This window comes from Bubalus bubalis, chromosome 8, assembly GCF_019923935.1.
Source record: "Bubalus bubalis isolate 160015118507 breed Murrah chromosome 8, NDDB_SH_1, whole genome shotgun sequence".
In the NCBI taxonomy this organism is placed as follows: domain Eukaryota; kingdom Metazoa; phylum Chordata; class Mammalia; order Artiodactyla; family Bovidae; genus Bubalus; species Bubalus bubalis.
The window spans coordinates 45,800,100-45,820,126 of NC_059164.1; the positions used below are offsets into that span (position 1 = coordinate 45,800,100).

General features: G+C 34.4%; 1 protein-coding gene across 7 annotated transcripts in view; it reads left to right on the forward strand.

Annotated features, from left to right (window-relative positions):
* KMT2E (lysine methyltransferase 2E (inactive)) overlaps positions 1-20,027 on the forward strand; it is a 90,957-nt gene that overhangs the window by 44,618 nt on the left and 26,312 nt on the right. For all 7 annotated transcript variants that reach the window (XM_025292009.3, XM_025292008.3, XM_006046306.4 and 4 more), the window contains 7 exons: positions 4,606-4,664; positions 5,596-5,768; positions 8,839-8,877; positions 13,510-13,737; positions 14,171-14,301; positions 15,294-15,411; positions 16,417-16,526. In XM_025292009.3, the coding sequence (XP_025147794.3) occupies positions 4,606-4,664; positions 5,596-5,768; positions 8,839-8,877; positions 13,510-13,737; positions 14,171-14,301; positions 15,294-15,411; positions 16,417-16,526 (858 nt within the window). The remainder of the gene's footprint in view (positions 1-4,605; positions 4,665-5,595; positions 5,769-8,838; positions 8,878-13,509; positions 13,738-14,170; positions 14,302-15,293; positions 15,412-16,416; positions 16,527-20,027) is intronic.

Consider the following 20,027-nt stretch of genomic DNA (forward strand, 5'->3'; position numbering starts at 1 on the left):
AGTTGTGTCTGACTCTTTGTGACCCATTGGACTGTAGCCCACCAGTCTTCTCTGTCCATGGGACTCTACAGGCAAGGATACTGGAGTGAGTTGCCATTTCTTTCTCCAGGGCATCTTCCCAACCCAGGAATTGAACCTGAGTCTCCTGTTTTTACTGCATTGCAGGCAGATTCTTTAGCCACTGAGCCCTCAGGGAAGGCCCCAGCCTTTCTTAAAGTATTGATCGGTTGATATACATCTCTTTTAAGTCTCTAGTAATCTAAACCTATACTCTTTACCCCACCAACCTCAATCTCCTTTGCAGTTTGTTTCTTTAAGGGAATGAATTGTTTATCCTGGTGAGTTTACCAATTCCATTTTCATGATTTAACAGTTTTCTCTCTATATTTCTGTAAATAGTGTGTGATTAGATTTAGATCCCCCTCCTTTTTTGGGGGTAAGACATAGACTGTATTCTATCAGGTGACACACAATATATGAATGGGACCCATTGATAGTCATTTTTAAGATCTATTATTTATTAGGGGTTGGTTGCAAATTAAGTGACGTGTTAATTCTGTTGCTTATCACTTATTAGCTGGACTGTTTCTGTAGAACTTCCCCGTATTAACTGTTCAGTTCTTTTATATTTTACTGAGGAATGGCAGGATAAATGCTTGTTGATTTGTAGTGTTTATCTGTTTTTAGAATAATGAAAAGAATTTTAAGAAGTCAGGGGTTTAAACATATTGAGTATCAGCATATTGCAGTTATCAGCATGACAAGATATCTCAGGCTTATCTTATACTTCTGTGCCCCAAGCTCAGAATAGGTTTTCAAGACTAGAATCTGAGAGCTAGTAATGTTCCTTCCTACTGGTCTTCTCAGTGTTTCTATGTCTTTTTAGTAGACGAAGCTAGTCTACTATAAGTTTTGTCTGTTTATTTTTAAGATAAAATACAGGTGCTTATATTGATAATTGCAATTTAAATTTAGGGATACAGTTGACCCTTGAACAGCATGGATTTGAACTATGCATGCCCACTTATGTGTGAATTTTTTTCAATAGTAAGTACTACAAAACTACACACGCTGCATTTTAGCACCCCTAACCTTCTCATTGTTCAGGGGTCAACTGTACAAGGTTTTCATCTCACTGTTTCTATATTCCATCTGTGTCTCCTTCTATGCTAGTTCTCAACAATGCAGTCAGTAGTGTAATTAGAGTATCACATAATTTTCTCAACTGCTTAATTGCATAGAAGAATATAACAGTTTCAGAGTAACAGTACCAACATTAGCACCAACAATATGATTATGTAAAAAGTTTATAACTTTTTTCCCCCTTTAGATATTTTCCATAGGGATGTATAGTTAATTTATTGTGTTTAAGTTCTCTTAAAAGAATTTTACTGTTTACACACTACACACTTCAGGCTTTGGTTGTTTTATTTTTGACTTTTTAAAAGTTAACCTTTTCAAGTAATGTAGATTCACATGCATTTGTGAAATAATACGGAGATCCTTTGCGTCCTTTATTCAATTTCTCCCAGTGGTAACATCTTGAAAAACTGTTAATACAATATCACAGGCAGTATACTACATTGGTATAGTCAAGATACAAAAAATTTCAATCACGAAGATCCCTCATGTTGCCTTTTCTAGACGTATCCACCTCTTTCCACTCCGATCTTTGACCCTTGGCAACCACTAATCTATCTATAGTCTATTCCAGTAATTCTGTCATTTAAAGACAGAAATGAAATTACACAGTATGTGACCTCTTGGGATTGGCTTTTTTTTTAACTGAGCAAAATTCCCTGGAAAACCAGCTAATTTGTGGCATGTTATCAGTATTTTGTGTTTTGTTTTTTTTTCTTTTTTCCTTTTTCAGATTAGTGTTATATGGTATATATGTACCAGAGTTTGTTTAACCACCCACTGAAGGACATTTGGGTCATTTCCACTTTTTTGGCTATTATAAATAAAGTTGCTATGAACATTTGTGTACAGGTTGGAGTGTGAACCTAAGGTTTGCTTGCTCTGGTATATGCCCAAGAGTGCAGTTGCTTGATCATTTGGTAGTTGCATGTTTGCTATTGTTGTTTAGTTGCTCAGTCGTGTCCAGCTCTTTTACGACCCTGGGCTGTATCCCATCAGGCTCCTTTGTCCATGGGATTTCCCAGGCAATAACCCTGGAGTGGATTGCTATTTCCTTCTCCAGGGGATCTTCCCAACCCAGGGATTGAAACCCCATCTCCTTCACTGCAGGAGAATTCTTTACCACTGGGCCACTTGCAAAGCCCCAGTTGCATGTTTAGTTTTATAAGAAATTGTCACGTTGTCATGCAGCAGAAACCAGCACAACATTGTAAAACAGTTATCCTCCAATTAAAAATAACTTTTTAAAAAAGTGTCAAATTATTTTGCAGAGTAGTTGTATCAGTTTACTTCCTATGAGAAATGGATGAGTAATAATTTTATTTTTAAGAATTACTTTTTATATCTTACTTGTATAGTCATATGCCTATTTAGTTATGTAAGAAGTAGTCCCATCATTCCTGCTCCTCTGACTTTGAAAGTAACAATTTTTTTAAAAAATCAATTATTCCTTCCAATTTTTGTTATACTAGAAACAGATATGCACATGGTGGTGGTTTAGTCACTAAGTCATGTCCAACTCTTGTGATCTCATGGACTGTAGCCCACCAGGCTCCTCTGTCCATGGGATTTCCCAGGCAAGAATACAGAATTGGGTTGCCATTTCCTTCTCCAGAAGATCTTCCTGACACAGGGATCAAACCCAGGTCTGTTGCATTGTAGGCGGATTCTGTACCCACTGGGCCACTAGGGAAGTACAGATATGAACATGTATATTTGTATTCCCCTCCTTACTTAGATAAGCAGTGGCACATAGAGTTTTTGCCACAGTAGTTTTTTGTCTTAAAAATTTGTTCTGAAGAGCACTTCATGTTAATAATATAGAAATTAACTTCTTCCTATAACTCAAGATGCTCAATCTTTTACATGTTGTATACTTTAGACAGCCCTTTAAGTGGACCTTTGAGTTGTTTCCAGTCTTTTGTAATTGCAAATAGAAGTGAGATTGTTCAGTAAAAGGGTAAATGTATGTGTAAAATTTTGTCTGATACCACCAAATTCCCCTCCAGTAGGAACTGTTCAATTTTGAATCTCCACTAGTCATGGATAAGCATGCCTATTTTCCTCTGCCTCACAACAGAGTTTTTGACAGACTTGGATTTTTGCTGATTTAACTAAATGAGAAATGGTAATCTCACTGTGATACTTTTCATTGCTTATGAGTGAGGTTTTTCTATGTGACTTTGTTTCACCTTTTACTAGTTACTAGCCTTTCGCCAGAGGAGAAGGCAATGGCACCCTACTCCACTACTCTTGCCTGGAGAGTCCCATGCATGGAGGAGCCTGGTGGGCTGCAGTCCATGGGGTCGCTAGGAGTCGGACACGACTGAGCGACTTCACTTTCACTTTCATGCATTAGAGAAGGAAATGGCAACCCACTCCAGTGCTCTGGCCTGGAGAATCCCAGGGACGGGGGAGCCTGGTAGGCTGCCGTCTCGGGGATCACACAGAGTCGGACACAACTGAAGCGACTTAGCAGCAGCAGCAGCAGCCTTTTGCCAGAGAGTTGTTTTTTTTTTTTTTTTAACATATTAGACTCTTTTATTTTAAATCATGAGGTGAATATCTACTGATGAATTCAGTAAGAGTTAGTTAAAAACTGACCATTAATGAGGATAGTCACGTCAGCAATAACTGGCTGTCATTCTGTGATAACTAGAATTATCAGTAATGCTAGGATAGTTTTGACCTACTAGACATTAAGGCAAGTCTGAGTAGCAGGTACTTCAGTCGAAAGCCCTTATTCTCCCAAATAACTGTATCTAGGTATCTGACCTTTAGACTAATAAGTTTAGACAGGGAAAACGTTGCAAGGGTGGTGAGGGGGGCAAACAAAACAATTACTGTGGATGTTCTAGTTCATGAGTGGAGGCTGGAACAGGTTAATAAAATATTTTAGTTGTTAAATATTTAGTGTTTATCATTTCAAAAATGGAAATAATTTAGGCAAATAGTAATTATTTAGTGTTTATCATTTCAAAAATGGAAATAATCTAGGCAGATAGTAATAGTGCAATAATTATATTACCATTTCCCCCTAAACTTTTGCTTTTAAATATTCAGTTTGGGAAAAAGTAGGGCTTCCCTGGTGGCTCAGATGGTAAAGAATCAGCCTGCAATAACGGAGACCTGGGTTCAGTCCCAGAATTGGGAAGATCCCTTGGGGGAGGGCATGGCAACTCACTCCAGTATTCTTGCCTGGAGAATCCCCAAGAATGGAGGAATCTGGTTTTTTAAGTAAAAAATTGTTTTCTTAACACAACAGAGTCAGTTAATTGGCATCTACTGCTAATTATGCTAATCAAATCTAAACTGCAAGGCAAGTGATAGTATACATAATTTATGTTGTTCATTTTTCAATAAGAATACTAGAGAAATGATTAAGTTTTTATCACATTTAAAACAGATCTGCTTTGTATCTAAATTTATGAAAGCTTGATAAATATGTTAATATTTTAATTATAGGAGTTTGGATAAAGAGAGGGCGGTGCTACTACAACGCCGGAAAAGGGAAAATATGTCAGGTAGGTAAAAAGGATCTATAGTAAATAAACTTTACTATGACTGAGAGAATAAGTGGCCTGCATGTTTTTAGTCAGATATAAACCCCTGGCTAATGAACATTGGTTATATGTATAATTTACTATCTCAGGTATACATTTTAAATATTCTTTTTTATAGATTTTATAGATCAGTAATATTTAGTTTAGAATATATGGAAAACAAAATTAAAATTTAAAATCATATTTTCGTGCACATAGATAACCTTTTGGTTTAAAGAAGTAAAATATGTTTGTTCTTTAGAAAGATGGCGATCCATTAGTTGATCACGTGGAATAGTATTTATTTTATTTTTAGGAATAGGATTTAAAGGTGTAACATATGCTAAACTTTCACTGCAGCTTTTAAAACATGTTGATACCAATACAAGTGGTTTTGAATGATGATAAGTTTTTTGAATTGTTTGATGAATATTTAAATTGTTTCTAGCATTTTTGTTTTGTTCTGTTATTACAAATAGGAAGGTCAGTGAAACCCTTTTAGATAGTGTTTTTTGTTTTTTTTGTATGTGTCCCATTTTATCTTTGGATAGATCCCTAGATACGGGGTTGCTGGGTAAAAATGGTAAGTGTATATAGAATTTTGCTAGATATGGCTCAGTTAATTCCCCTTCATAAAGAAGTTTTAATTACAGACACTGGCAATGTTTGTAGGTGTCTGTTTCCCATGGTCACACCATCTGAGTACCTTGTCAGATTTTGTATCCTTTCTAGTTTAATGTATAAGAAATATATTTGTAATTTGCATTTAAATGTGTCTTACTATGAGTGAGGAAGTGGGGGAAAAACTTTTATTCTGAAAGATAGAGGCATAGTAGTTTGTTATGTAGAATGTTATTTTATTGTTTGAAATAGGAATATTATTTATGCAATAATTTTTATTTTGCCTTGGAAGATGGTGATACCAGTGCAACTGAGAGTGGTGATGAGGTTCCTGTGGAATTATATACTGCATTTCAGCATACCCCAACATCGATTACTTTAACTGCTTCAAGAGTTTCTAAGGTTAATGATAAAAGAAGGAAAAAAAGTGGGGAGAAAGAACAAAATATTTCAAAATGTAAAAAAGTAAGTTTTTTCTGTTATGAAGATGACTAGAAGGGAAGTGACAGTTTTACAGGAAAGACAGGAGAATTATGGATAGTATTAATAGCTAGAAAAGGTAGCAGGATCTAAGTTTAATTTAAAAAAAAACATTAAAAATTTTTAATGTGTTTTATAGATTGAAATGGAGTGGAGAAAAATGTTTGCAAACTGCTTTGAAATCATCACTGTGATGAGACTAGTTATAAAAATGCAAAAGATAAAGTAAGATTTAGTGAAGGTTGCTGTTCTATAAAACAGAAATAAGAGTGCTAAATTTTTAGTAGCTTATAAATGGGTAGAGGTTTGTAGCTGTTTGTATCTGAATCATGTTTAATCATTTTAATAAGGCTACATACACATTTGTTGAGTTTCTTACTATCTAGATTTTTCTCACTTAAACTTTTGTATTAAAATATCACCAGGATATGGCAGAAAACTGTAAAGAGTGAAATTATACCTAGATATAAAATGAAGTTTTACCCCCAAAAAACATTGGTTTTTTTGGAGTAATTCTTCATGATATTTGATTATTTAATAGGCAGCATGTACTTTTAAATACATTTTTCCTTTTTCTAATTTCACCTTCCTATTTAAAGTAAGTCTTGATTCTAATAGTCTTCACATATATGTCTCTCTAATTTTGCTTTTCTATACAACTATAACCAAATTCTACCTCTGTTTTCTGACATGTTATCCTTACTTACACTGTTCCCTTCATTACTAGACTATTCTTTTCTCCATCTTTATCTTTTAAACTCCTATTCTACTTTGAGGCCCATCTGAAGCACTACTTTTTCAATGAAGTTTGCTTTTCTCCTATCAAATATGATCATCTTTCTTTGTATTTCACCTTGGCACTTGAACCTGTTATTATAGCACTTAATCACATTCTGCTTTATTTCATTGTAACTTTCCTCATCTCAGAGTGTAATGTACAGAGGAAGAGATCATCTATTAAGTGCATTTTACAATTTAGGAAGTCATGTTTAGGTATTAACGATTTTTTTCTCTCATGTTGAGTTAGTAATACTTCATAAGGATTAGGAAAAAAAAAATCTAAGAACTGGGCATAAAGATCTAGTTTGCTTTGCTGTTATGTTTTTAGTACTGTTGGGGCAGTATGTAGTTAAAAATACATAGCAAAAAGATGTATCTAATTTTGCTTTTTATTCAACCTGTTGTTATGGCTGATTGTTAAAAATGTGAATGGAGTTCACAGTGGACATTCTGGACAGATGACATTTTAAAAATACTCATAAACACTTAGTAAGGTGTTGCTGGTTGCTGTTTTAGCAATTCAGAGCTTTGACATGAAGTGTTAACACTGTTAAAGACATAGATTGTGTATTGTGACCCATTAGGAGTTTTAAAATTTTATTAATTGTTAAAATTTTCCAGTTTTACTTGAATTTTTTAAACTTGATATTTTTTCATAAAATGATTGTCAGCACATATTAACCTATGAATGTTCTTTTATTATTTTCTTTCAGTGTTTCCCCTGTAAACCAAACTTGTATCTTCTTTCATCATACTTCAGATTTTTCTTTTGTTTCAGCTGCACAGCCATTATGCAGGTTTAAAATCTGTAAATCATCTTCAGTCTTTGACATTCACTATTGATTTTTCCTTTGGAATGTCTCTTCTCTGTTTTCTTATTTTTCTTCATTTTTGCTTCTACAAACCCAGTGTGCCCTGATAGTAGTATAGTAATACCTTCTTTAATTTCTCCAACTTTATCCTCTTTCCACTTCAGTCACTCTGCACTTGGTTATGACATTTTCTGCAAATATTGTTTTATATCACTTCTCTGCATGCTAAGTCACTTCAGTTGTGTCCAGCTCTTTGCAACCCTATGGACCATAGTCTGCCAAACTCCTCTGTCCATGGGATTTCCCAGGCAAGAATACTGGAGTGGGTTGTCATTTCCTTCTCCAGGGGATCTTCTCAAGCCAGGGATCAAACCCGTGTCTCTTATGCTCCTTGCATTGGCAGGCGGGTTCTTAGCGTCACCTGGGATGCCCTTCCCTGTTGAGAGGTATTTCATAGATTCCTCCATCATAATGAAGAACTTAAAGTATTTAAGCCAGAATCTTAAAATCTGACTGACTTTCATGACCTAATTTTACATTTTTTTAACCAGTCTTACGTCATACTGTTTTTAGTAGGTACAAGTGTGGTATGCTAGTTTTTTTTTTTTTAATGTGACATATTTTTGCTTATTGCATGCCTTCTTTCTTATTTCTTTAGTACCAGAATTGTGTTCAGTTTTCCACATGGCTGAACAAATCCATTTTCTGTGTTCCTGGCTCTTTTTCCATATTTTATGTGAAGACTCTTTGCTGCTCTTACTGCTGCTGCTTCTCTTCCTCCTCCTCCTCTCTTTTAACAAAACTTGCTCTCTTCCAACAGACAGTCTACACACAAACTTGGAACTTAAATTTGGAACTATAGTGCTTACTCTAGGTTTAATGTTTGTTAATCTCTCTAAATATACTCACTTTGTGGAGTGGAGTGGTGAAGTGAGTCTTAAATTCCACTTTAGAATGTGGCAGAATAGAGAGCTCCCATTAAATATTTGTTAAGTACAATTCTGTTTACCACATTGCTTATTATTTGAGTCCCAATAGGTGCTCAAATATTACTTGCTAGTTGACCTAGAAAATTAAAGTAATAACAAAATTGTTTTATCCCCATGCCAAATCTTGGCTCATGACTTAAAACTACTATAATATTTTTAATACCTTCCAACTTTTATCAGGTGTTTTTCCATGATTGTATTTTAATATTGAGCAAATAGAAAATTTAGACATTTTCTTAGCATTATATGCATACATATTCTCATGTTTTTGCATTGTCTGTATTTATTTTTAATAGTAGTTTAGTGTTCTAGTAGATGATTTTACTTCAGTATTCCCTTAGTTCTGACTATATTGGTTTTTACCATATTTTGTGTAATTTATGCAATTTCAAAAAAAAGCTTGAGTGAGATCATTCTTAAATATTAATTTATCCAGTTTTTAAAGATCTAACTCAGAATTCTGTGTTATTTCAGGCCTTTCGTGAAGGATCTAGGAAATCATCAAGAGTTAAGGTAAACACATTGAATCTAAGCCCTTACTATCAATTGTCAAGTATCTAACAACTTACTAAGTGGTTGCTTGGTCATAATCTTGCATGAATGCTCTCTGCATTCTGTGTCATTTCATTGCTTATTATCTTTATGAAATGAAGTGGGAAGAAGTGGGACCATAGAGAATTCTAATTGGATTAATATATACCATTCTTGGAGTTTATTAACACTATTAACATTAAACAAGAGGAGATAACACAAATGATTTCTAATATTGATTCATTTTTCATTTATCATTGTATTCCATGTCTCTAGTGCCACTTTTTATAGTATACTAGACATATAAATGCAAAATCACACTTGAAATTTGAAATTTTGCTCTTCTACATAGTTTGAATTCGAGGGATTTAGTCAAGTCAGTAGTTATAAAATACTTTGAAATCACCATAGATTCACCATGGAAGTACAAACTTGTTACTTGTACCTTGAATAATTAGTATACATCCTTAATTTTGTAGATGCCAGGATTGCTGAGAGAAGCAAGCCCTGCCCCTCAAACCCCAACCCTCCCACCCTCCTCCAACTCTGCCTTCCCTTAAAAGATAGGTTTGTGTTGGATGATATAGATCAGCTACACAGTGTTACTCTTAGGTTTCTAGGATAGGTAGTAAAGGAGAATAAGTGTCTCAAGTTGGCAGATATTAAAATGGGATGTGGGAATAATATTAAAATGTATCTGTTGTCCCCGTAGTATAAAGTATAATAATTATTAATTATCCCACATTCCTGAAAAACAGATTAAGTAGCTGTCAAATGATTATTCTTTCTTAAGAATGTTAATACATAGTGTTGTTCAACATACTGCAAGTCCAAAGTCTTATAAAATGTTCTTTATATGTTAAAGTTGGGTATTTTATGTTTACCATGTTAAATTTGTATTTATGGTATTTTTTATGATGCCAGAGTAGAGAGATCTGGAAAAGGGTTTTATATTAAACTCTTGGATCTATTGATCCTTCAGTGATTTTCCTTTCTTTCCATTTTATCTAATCTGAATATCAGACTTAATGAGGAAGGAGCATCTTTACTTAACTGAAATATGTTTTCATTTATTATGTAAGGAAGTGACTAAGGAATTAAAACTTTAAAAATGCTTTGTGCATCTTTGAAAATCTTTTCCTTTTCAAGGAAGATGTCTGTTTATAATCATAACATTTCCAGTAAGTGATTTTGTCATACATGAAAGAAGTTCAAGAGATATAGAAGAGCTCTGATCCACTTCTGTAGAGGAATTTTTTTTTTTTTTTTTTTAAAGGGGAACAGAAAAGAAGAAAATTTAAATGGACTACATTTCTTTAATAAAGGTGATAAAAATCTTAATATGTAGTGTCATGTAAGAGAAAGACAGATATCATTGTTATCACATATGGAATCTAAACAATATGAATAAATACAACAAAATGGAAACAGACTTACAGAGAACAAACTCGTGGTTACCAGTGGGAGAAGAGGGGATAAGGGTAAGATGGGGGTTAGAGGATTAAGAGTTACAAACTACTGTGTATGGAATAAATAATCTACAAGGATAATAAGAAGCACAGGGGATATAGCCACTATTATATAATAACTTTAAGTGAAGTATAATCTATAAAAATTTTGAACCACTGACATACACCTCAAACTAATATAATATTGTAAATCAACTGTACCTCTATGAATAAATAATGGGTAGTTAAAAAAAAAGTGCTTGTAGACTTTTGTCTGTATATAATATATGAAAAACATTTTTGTATTACATAAACTATATTCACTGTGAAAAACTCTGAAAAATAAATAAAAATAAAGGCCAAAATATGTAATGTTTCATATTTGAATAAAAATCTATTATTTATCAAGTGATCAATTATTAATGTGCAATACGTGAGCCCATAAAATATCAATTAGTAAAATAAACCTACTCCTATCAAGTAGCTGAACAACTTACTATAGTTTGTTTCATTACAGAGGAGATACTTTTTGTGATAGTTTATTTACTTATACGTAAGGTGGACTGATGGTAAATTTTAGTTAAGTGTTACTGTACACATGTACATGTTTAACAGCATATATAAAAATTTTCTTGAAATCTTTACATGATTTCAAAATTTCATACTTACATCAAGTTGTACACATTATGGAAATTATCTTCTCATAAAGATGTTCAGTTCTGTAGAAATCAGAACAGCATTTACAAACAGCTTAATTGAAACTTTGTGTGGGACTTCCCTGGTGGTCCAGTGGCTAAGACTCTGCACTCATAATGCAGGGGGCCCCTGTTCGAGCCCTGATCAGGGAAATAGATCCCACATGCTGTAACTAAAAATTCCTGTATGCTGCAATGAAGACTGAAGATCCCACATGCTGCAATTAAGACCTGGTGTAGCCAAATAAATAAATATTTTAAAAAAGAAACTTTGTGTTAAATCCATTATAAATTCACTATAAATTTGAATTATACTATCAGTAAGATACAATATATGTTTTTGTTATCTGCATTAATTCATTTTCATCCTGAGATTACAAATAACTGAGGGAGTCTGGCTTTAATAAATTTTTAAAATATGCGGTAATTATGCCTTTCTATAAATTTTATTCCAGTGAGAAAAGGGATTCCCTTTTTGTTTCATAAAACCTATTGAGAGGTTGTAACTTTTTACTACTTTGCATTTAGCATCCTTTTTTTTTTTTTTTTTTTTGGAGTATTGTTTTACTGTGGTGTGCTTCTGCTATACAGCAAAGTGAATCAGTTTTACATATACATATATACATTCTTTTTTCAATTCTTTTCCCATATAGGTCATTAGAGAGTATTGAGTAGAGTTCCCAGAGTACTGAATATTGAATAGGTCCTTCTTAGTTATCTATTTTATATTAGTAAATATGTCAGTCCCAATCTTGCAATTTATTCCTCCCCTGACCCTTTCAACCTTGGTAACCATAAATTTGTTTTCTACATCTGTGACTCTGTTTCTGTTTTATAAAAAAATTCATTTGTACCATTTTTTAAGATTCCACATATAAGTGATATCATCATAATTGTCTTTCTCTTATTTTGCTCAGTCTGACAGTCTCTCCATCCATCATGTTGCTGCAAATGGCATTATATTTTGTTATTTTTAGGGCTGAGTAATGTTTCATTTAATATATGTACCACATCTTCTTTATCCATTCATTTGTAGATAGACATTTAGGTTGTCCATTCCTGGATATTGTGTATAGTGCTGCAGTGAACAATGGGGTGCCTGTATCTTTTTGGATTATGGTTTTCTCTGGATATATGCCCAAGAGTGGGACTGCTGAATCGTATGGTAGCTCTATTTTTACTTTTTACAGAATGTCCATACTGTTCTCAATAGCGGCTATAGTAATTTACATCTCCACCAACAGGATTGGAGGATTCTGTTTTCTCCACACCCTCTCCAGCATTTATTGTTTGTAGACTTTTTGACTATGGCCTTTCAGACCAGTGTGAGGAGATAACCTCATTTGATTTGCATTTCTCTAATGATTAGTGATGTTGAACATCTTTTCATGTTCTTTTTGGCCATCTGTATGTCTTCTTTGGAGAAATGTCTATTTAGATCTTCTGCCCGTTTTTTATTTTTATTTTTTCAATTGAGCTGCATAAGCTGTTTGTTTATTTTGGAGATTAATCCCTTGTCAGTCACTTCATTTGTAAGTATTTTCTCCCATTCTATAGGTTGTCTTTTTTATTTTGTTTATGGTTTTCTTTGGTGCGCAAAAGCATTTAAATTCAGTTAGGTTCAGTTTTTAAAATTTTCATTACTTTAGGAGATGGATCAAAAAAGATATTGCTGTGGTGTAGCATTTAGCATTCTTAAGGAAATGGCAACCCACTCCAGTATTCTTGCCTGGAGAATCCCATGGACGGAGGAGCTTGGTGGGCTACAGTCCGTGGGTCACAAAGAGTTGGACACGACTGAGTGACTTCACTTTCACTTTTCTTTCACTTTCAAACCTTTTAAAAGGGGATATGGAGGGGGGCAAGCACTTAAGCTTAAAGGTCCTTGTTCACACTGTGTGAGACATTTTATTCTCATGTAAAATTTATCATGTGGACAGTTCATTATAGATCTTGGAATTACACAAAATTAAGGTATCAGTATATTTTTGTTACAAACATGGTAAAAGTTGAAGTATTATATCAGAAAATAAGTTTATACTTAATATGCAATATGTATAGTTTACGTATAATTGCAAATTTTTTTTCTGGTTAAATACAACTGTGAGTGTACACTAGATATTGGTAGATTCAAAAAAGTATTTCGTATACTATCTTTTTTAAACCGTAGACTGTTTTGGGTTGTTGCAGTTTTATTGATAGCTCCAATTTGGCTACAGTAGTAAAAAGTTTCTGCTGTTCAGATTAACTCCTCTTCCTTCAGTTTTCCAAGTCGTGTGTCTGGCATCAGTGTAAAATGTAGTAAGCTGCTCACTTGTGGGTTTTTTCCCCCCACTGGGACCTACTTAGAAGGCCTATCATTATTTCTAGTTTATATTCTTTTATATAGATTGTCTTTGTGTGTGTGTGTGTGTGTGTGTGTGTAAATACTTAAAATCTAGATATTAATGCTCAGTTTGCTGTGATTTTAGGGCTCAGCTCCAGAGATTGATCCTTCATCTGATGTTTCAAATTTTGGATGGGAGACAAAAATCAAAGCATGGATGGATCAATATGAAGAGGCAAATAATAACCAATATAGTGAGAGTGTTCAGAGGGAGGCACAAAGAATAGCTCTGAGATTGGGCAATGGAAATGACAAAAAAGAGATTAAATCAGATTTGAATACCAACAATTTGATCTTCAAACCTCCTGTAGAGGTAAATATATCATTTGCCAAAAGATGATAGAACAAAAATGTTTTTCTACTGTGTATTTTAAGTACTTAGACTGAATGCAGTCTGGTTTTATTTATTTATTTAGGTTGTGCTGGGTCTTCATTGCTGCACACAGGCTTTCTCTAGTTGCAGCAAGCAGGGGTTACTCTGCATTGCAGTGCTCAAAGAGAAACTATTGCAGTGGTTTCTGTTAGTGCTGAGCACAGACTCCAGGCTAGCGGGCTCCAGTATTTGCAGTACATGGGCTCAGTGGTTGTGGTTCATGGGCTTAGTTGCTCCAAGGCATGTGGAATCTTCCCAGACTTGGGACTGAACCGTGTCCCTTGCACTGGTGGGCAAATTGTTACCCACTGTACCACCAGGAAAGTCCAGAAGCAATCTGGTTTAGTTAATCTCAACTTTTCTCCCATTGTAGAGCCATATACAAAAAAATAAGAAGATTCTGAAATCTGCAAAAGATTTGCCTCCTGATGCACTTATCATTGAATACAGAGGGAAGTTTATGTTGAGAGAACAGTTTGAAGCAAATGGATATTTCTTTAAGAGGTATATTTATTTTCCCATATTAGTTTTCTGTAGTTAAGTATTGAATTTTTGACTAATTTAACTATAATGTGTATTTTGTTCTCTAATCATTTTAATATTTAAAACTATAGTGTGGTTGAACAGTGACTGATGATAACTTTTGAACCATGATAAAATATAACAACAAAAAAGATGCAGATGCATTCCTTAGAATCTTACCCATCCTATTTTGTTGACAGTTTTAAAACAATCTACTTAAAGATAAACTGTAGCAGTATAGTATAATGAAAATCTCTGATTACCTGATGTTATGAGGAACCCTTTCCATCTAGGATTGCTAGAACCTGCAAAGACCATTGGTGACCATGTCCTTCTTTTATCAGAGTATGTTAGATTTGGTCTTACTTTATTGTCACCACTTTGAGCTCTGGCTTTCTTGGTACTGGAAGGACTTTGGAGGCCTCTTCTATCATTTGTGATTTGGGGAATGGGAATTGATGTGATCTTATGATAGCCATTGCATCCCTGAGGTCTGGAAGTATTTTTCTCTCTCTAGGGAAGTAACATTCTCAACCTATATACTATAATTATTTAAGTATTTTGTATTGTTATAACTTGTATTACTTAAGTTATGAAAGATACACAAGAATCTTTCCCTTTTACTTAACAGATTTGATCTGAAACAGTGCTGTGACTCAAACACTTAAATGGAGTGATAGGAACTTTAATGGCATCTCATTATGAATCCTTATGTAAAGGCAGTAGTCATTCCCTTTCTATCATTGTTTGTAAATTTGAATTCCCACCTTGAACTAATTAATTTTCTTTGGCTTAGGTAAGGTTATAGGAGCAGGTAAAAATCTTATTAGCATGAATTAGCCTAGTGGTTAAGAATGGATTCTGGTATCAGATTGCCTATATTCAAATCTTGGCCTCCCTACTTAATATGAGTCTTTTAGAAATTTCTTAAATTCAAAATGTTAATAGTTTCTCATGTATTTCTTTTTTTGTAGACCATACCCTTTTGTTTTATTCTATTCTAAATTTCATGGCCTAGAAATGTGTGTTGATGCAAGGACTTTTGGGAATGAAGCTCGGTTCATCAGGCGTTCTTGTACACCCAATGCAGAGGTTAGCATACATAAATCCTTTGGGGAGGCAGGGGTAGGGAATGCGTGGAATCTGAGTATTAAATTAAGCACAGAAGTCTGGTGGCCAGAAAAGATCACCAGTTTGTATCCATTGATGCATTTTCTAGTGCCTAGCGTCTTTTCATTACAAAAATTAAGATGATACTGGCTGTGAGGTCTTCAGTTACTTTACATATTGAAGAAATAGTGATGTTCATTCTAAGAAAATATTGGACTTCTCTGTTCTGGAAGCTCTATGAGTCAAATGTATGCTCTGATTTGATCAAAGTTGATGACAAAGCTGAAAGCTAAAGTTGATTTTATATGTGCTTCTATAAAGTTTTTTTTTTTTTAATTGTGATTTAGAAGTGGTATATAAAATATTTCTGGTTTGTTTTTTCTCATACCAAAATAAACATTTTATAGTTATATAATGTTACAGTTAAGAGTGTAGGGTTTGAAGCCAGACTTGTACGTTCATGTCTTCTATTTGACTTAACTAGCTTTGTATCCTTATCTGTGCTTCAGTTTTATCTGTAAAAAGATGTTATGTGAACTAAAGGATTTAATGCGTGTCTACGTACCTGGAACAGTGTGTACCGTAGAAAAGTATAGTGTTAAACTGTTCTTTGACTGTTGACTTACAAACTGTATCATTACTTCTTTTCATTAAATCAAAGATGCCATCAGTTGTAAAACTCTCATTCAGAGATGTTAAAAGGTGAAAAAATGTGCATCATAGAATTGATGAAATAGAGTATTTTCATTTCGATGCTACCTGAGCCTGTATCAAACTTGCATTGATGTATACCTCCTTCCCAGTTGATAATCACTGATTTATGTACAAGTCCTATAATTAATAGTGTATTTTCCATGTTGTATTTTGAATTACTTTGAAAAGAATAGTTTTCAAAATTGTAAGATGAGATGCTCCTAAAGGTAGAAAATAATTTATAGAGATACAAAAGTACTTCTGGAAATATAAAATTATTCTTTTAACTAACAGGTGAGGCATGAAATTGAAGATGGAACCATACATCTTTACATTTATTCTATACAAAGTATTCCAAAGGGAACCGAAATTACTATTGCCTTTGATTTTGACTATGGAAATTGGTAAGTTCAAGTCTGTTGTTTTGAAATAATTTATGAATGTCCCTATAAAAATATAGGTATTATCATTACTTTTATAGCATTTTATTTTTACTTACCATTAGGCAATTTAAAATACTTGGTATCAGCTTCCATTATAGCATGGTTGCTTAACTCTTCTAAGTTTTTCTTATTTATTTATTTATTCTAAAAAATAAAATTTTATTCTAAAATTTATTCTAAATTTTCTTATTTATTGTTGTTATATAATGCTTATAGTATAATAATTTGTAATCCTAATTCAGCAATACTGACATTGTTTATGTAAGAATTTTTTCCTTTTCTTTCTTGTATTTTAGGTAGGGTGTGCAATTTTAGTCATTCAATTAATTTGGTTAATCAATAGAAATGGATGATTTCACTTTTTGCCCCTCAAAAGAAAAGAAAAATTGTGCCAAATTTTCTTTGCAATATAAATTGAAAGGGTTTGTGGAGATCCTGCAAGGAAACTCTGAGAACTATTGTTCTGAAACACTAGGGGGTAAGAAAAGTTAATTCTGAGTATAAAAACTTCAATTTAAATTTTCAAAAAGCTTACTGTAAAAAATAATAATACACAGGTCCATGTAGGGAGTTCCCTGGTAACCTAGTGGTTAGGATTCTGGGCTTTAACTGCCATGGCCTGGGTTTAGTCCCTGTTCAGGGAACGGAGATCCTGCAAGCTGTGTGAACCTCCCCAAAAAAGTCCATGTGCCTACTTTCCAAATTAAGAAAACAAAACACTGTCCACTGAAGGCCCTCATGTTTAGCAGCCAGATTGCATTTCTATTCCCTCTTTCACCAGAGATAACTGCCATCTTTAATTTGGTGAGTTTAATGTTTTTACAATGTCTTTAGATGTCCCTAAATAGTAACCAGTAATTTTGTATGTTTTAAAAATTTATGTAAGTTACAATCTGTATTATTTTGCATTTATCTTTTCTCGTTCATTACTTTTCATGAGATTCAGTTCTTTTGTTATGTGTAGCTCTAGTTCATTACTTTCACTGCTGATGTTATTTATCCATTCCACCATTGGTGGACCTTTAGATTTACAAAAAATGCTGCATGTGTACATGTTCTCCCCATGATAGGCACCTAGAGGTAGAATGTGTTCGGTTGTAGAATGTGTCCGGTTGTAGAATGTGTCCAAACTCAGTTTTTACCAGATACGGATGAATGACCAGTTTATATTCCCATAGCTTTACTTCCTTGCAGCACTTCTTTACTGTACAACTTAATCAAAGTTAATCCATGTAGTATCTTTAAAAGTTTGTGTGGTATCTTATTTTACATGGAGACATTTTTTAATGCCCATTACATTATCTGTCAGTGAAATCTCTCTTTCTTCAGTATGCATCTCTACTTGATTGTTGGAGTCAGATTTATCCTAATAACTAAAGTATTTCCTTTTTGGCTGTTTCTCCCCACCCCCACTCCGCCCCAGGTTAAATTTCCCAATTTAGCATAATGGCTCTTTGCTCATTGCTTTGAGAGACTCTTTCCTGTAGTGGGTAAAAACACAAGCTTTTTATAATATGACTCTGGTTTCAAATCCTAGCTCAGTGACTTACATTAGTTACATAACCTTGAACCAGTTTCGTCATCTTTCTGCCTCATTACCTCATTATGAGAATAACACCACCTTACAGGAATGTTTAGAAGAATAAGTTAACACATGTAAAAGGTTTCAAACAATTCCTGGTACAGAATAAGTGCTGAATAAATATTACCTGTTGCCATTGCTACTGTTTGCAGTTCTATTATCCTAAAATCACAAAGAAAATACCCAGAAAGAGTTAGTTTCTATTAATACCTGATTTGGAGAGTTGAAGGATAGAGCATAATGTTTGAATTGTATCCTTGATTCACAGAATTAGGCAGTTTGATTTGTATCTTTCTACCAGTGTTGATCACTGATCAGTGCAAAGAAATAGAGAAGAACAATAGAATGGGAAAGACTAGAGATCTCTTCAAGAAAATTAGAGATACCAAGGAAACATTTCCTGCAAAGTTGGGCTCAAAAAAGGACAGAGATGGTATGGACCTAATAAAAGCAGAAGATATTAAGAAGAGGTGGCAAGAATACACAGAAGAACTGTACAAAAAAGATCTTCATGACCCAGATAATCACATCACTATGGTGTGATCGGTCACCTAGAGCCAGATATCCTGGAATGCGAACTGAAGTGGGCCTTAGGAAGCATCACTGCAAACAAAGCTAGTGGAGGTGATGGAGATCCAGTTGAGCTATTTCAGATCCTAAAAGATGATGCTGTGAAAGTGCTGCACTCAATATGCCAGCAAATGTGGAAAACTCAGCAGTGGCCACAGGACTGGAAAAGGTCAGTTTTCATTCCAATCCCAAAGAAAGGCAATGCCAGAGAATGCTCAAACTACCGCACAATTGCATTCATCTCACATGCTAGTAAAGTAATGCTCAAAATTCTCCAGGGCAGGCTTCAACAGTACATGAACCATGAACTTCCAGATGTTCAGGCTAGTTTTAGAAAAGTCGGAGGAACCAGAAATCAAGTTGCCAACATCCATTAGATCATGGAAAAAGCAAGAGAGTTCCAGAAAAACATCTATTTTTGCTTTATTGACTATGCCAAAGTCTTTGACTGTGTGGATAACAATAAACTGTGGAGAATTCTGAAAGCGATGGGAATACCAGACCACCTGAGCTGCCTCTTGAGAAATCTGTATGCAGGTCAGGAAGCAACAGTTAGAACTGGACATGGAACAACAGACTGGTTCCAAATAGAGAAAGGAGTACGTCAAGGCTGTATATAGTCACCCTGCTTATTTAACTTATAGGCAGAATACATCATGAGAAACACTGGGCTGGATGAAGCACAAGCTGGAATCAAGATTGCTGGGAGAAATATCAATAAGCTCAGATATGCAGATGACACCACCCTTATCACAGAAAGCGAAGAAGAACTAAAGAGCCTCTTGAGAGTGAAAGAGGAGAGTGAAAAAGTTGTCTTAAAGCTCAGCATTCAGAAAACTTAAGATCATGACATCCGGTCCCATCACTTCATGGCAAATAGATGGGGAAACCGTGGCAGACTTTATTTTCTTGGGCTTCAAAATCACTGCAGATGGTGGCTGCAGCCATGAAATTAAAAGATGCCTACTCCTTGGAATAAAAGTTATGACCAACCTAGACAGCATATTAAAAAGCGGGGACATTACTTTGCCAACAAAGGTCTGTCTAGTCAAGGCTATGGTTTTTTCAGTGGTCATGTATGGATGTGAGAGTTGGACTATAAAGAATGCTTAGTACCGAAGAATTGATGCTTTTGAACTGTGGTGTTGAAGAAGACTCTTGAGACCCTTGGACTGCAAGGAGTTCCAATCAGTCCATCCTAAAGGAAATCAGTCCTGAATATTCATTGGAAGGATTGATGTTGAAGCTGAAACTCCAATACTTAGGCCACCTGATGTGAAAAACTGACTCTTTGGAAAAGACCCTGATGC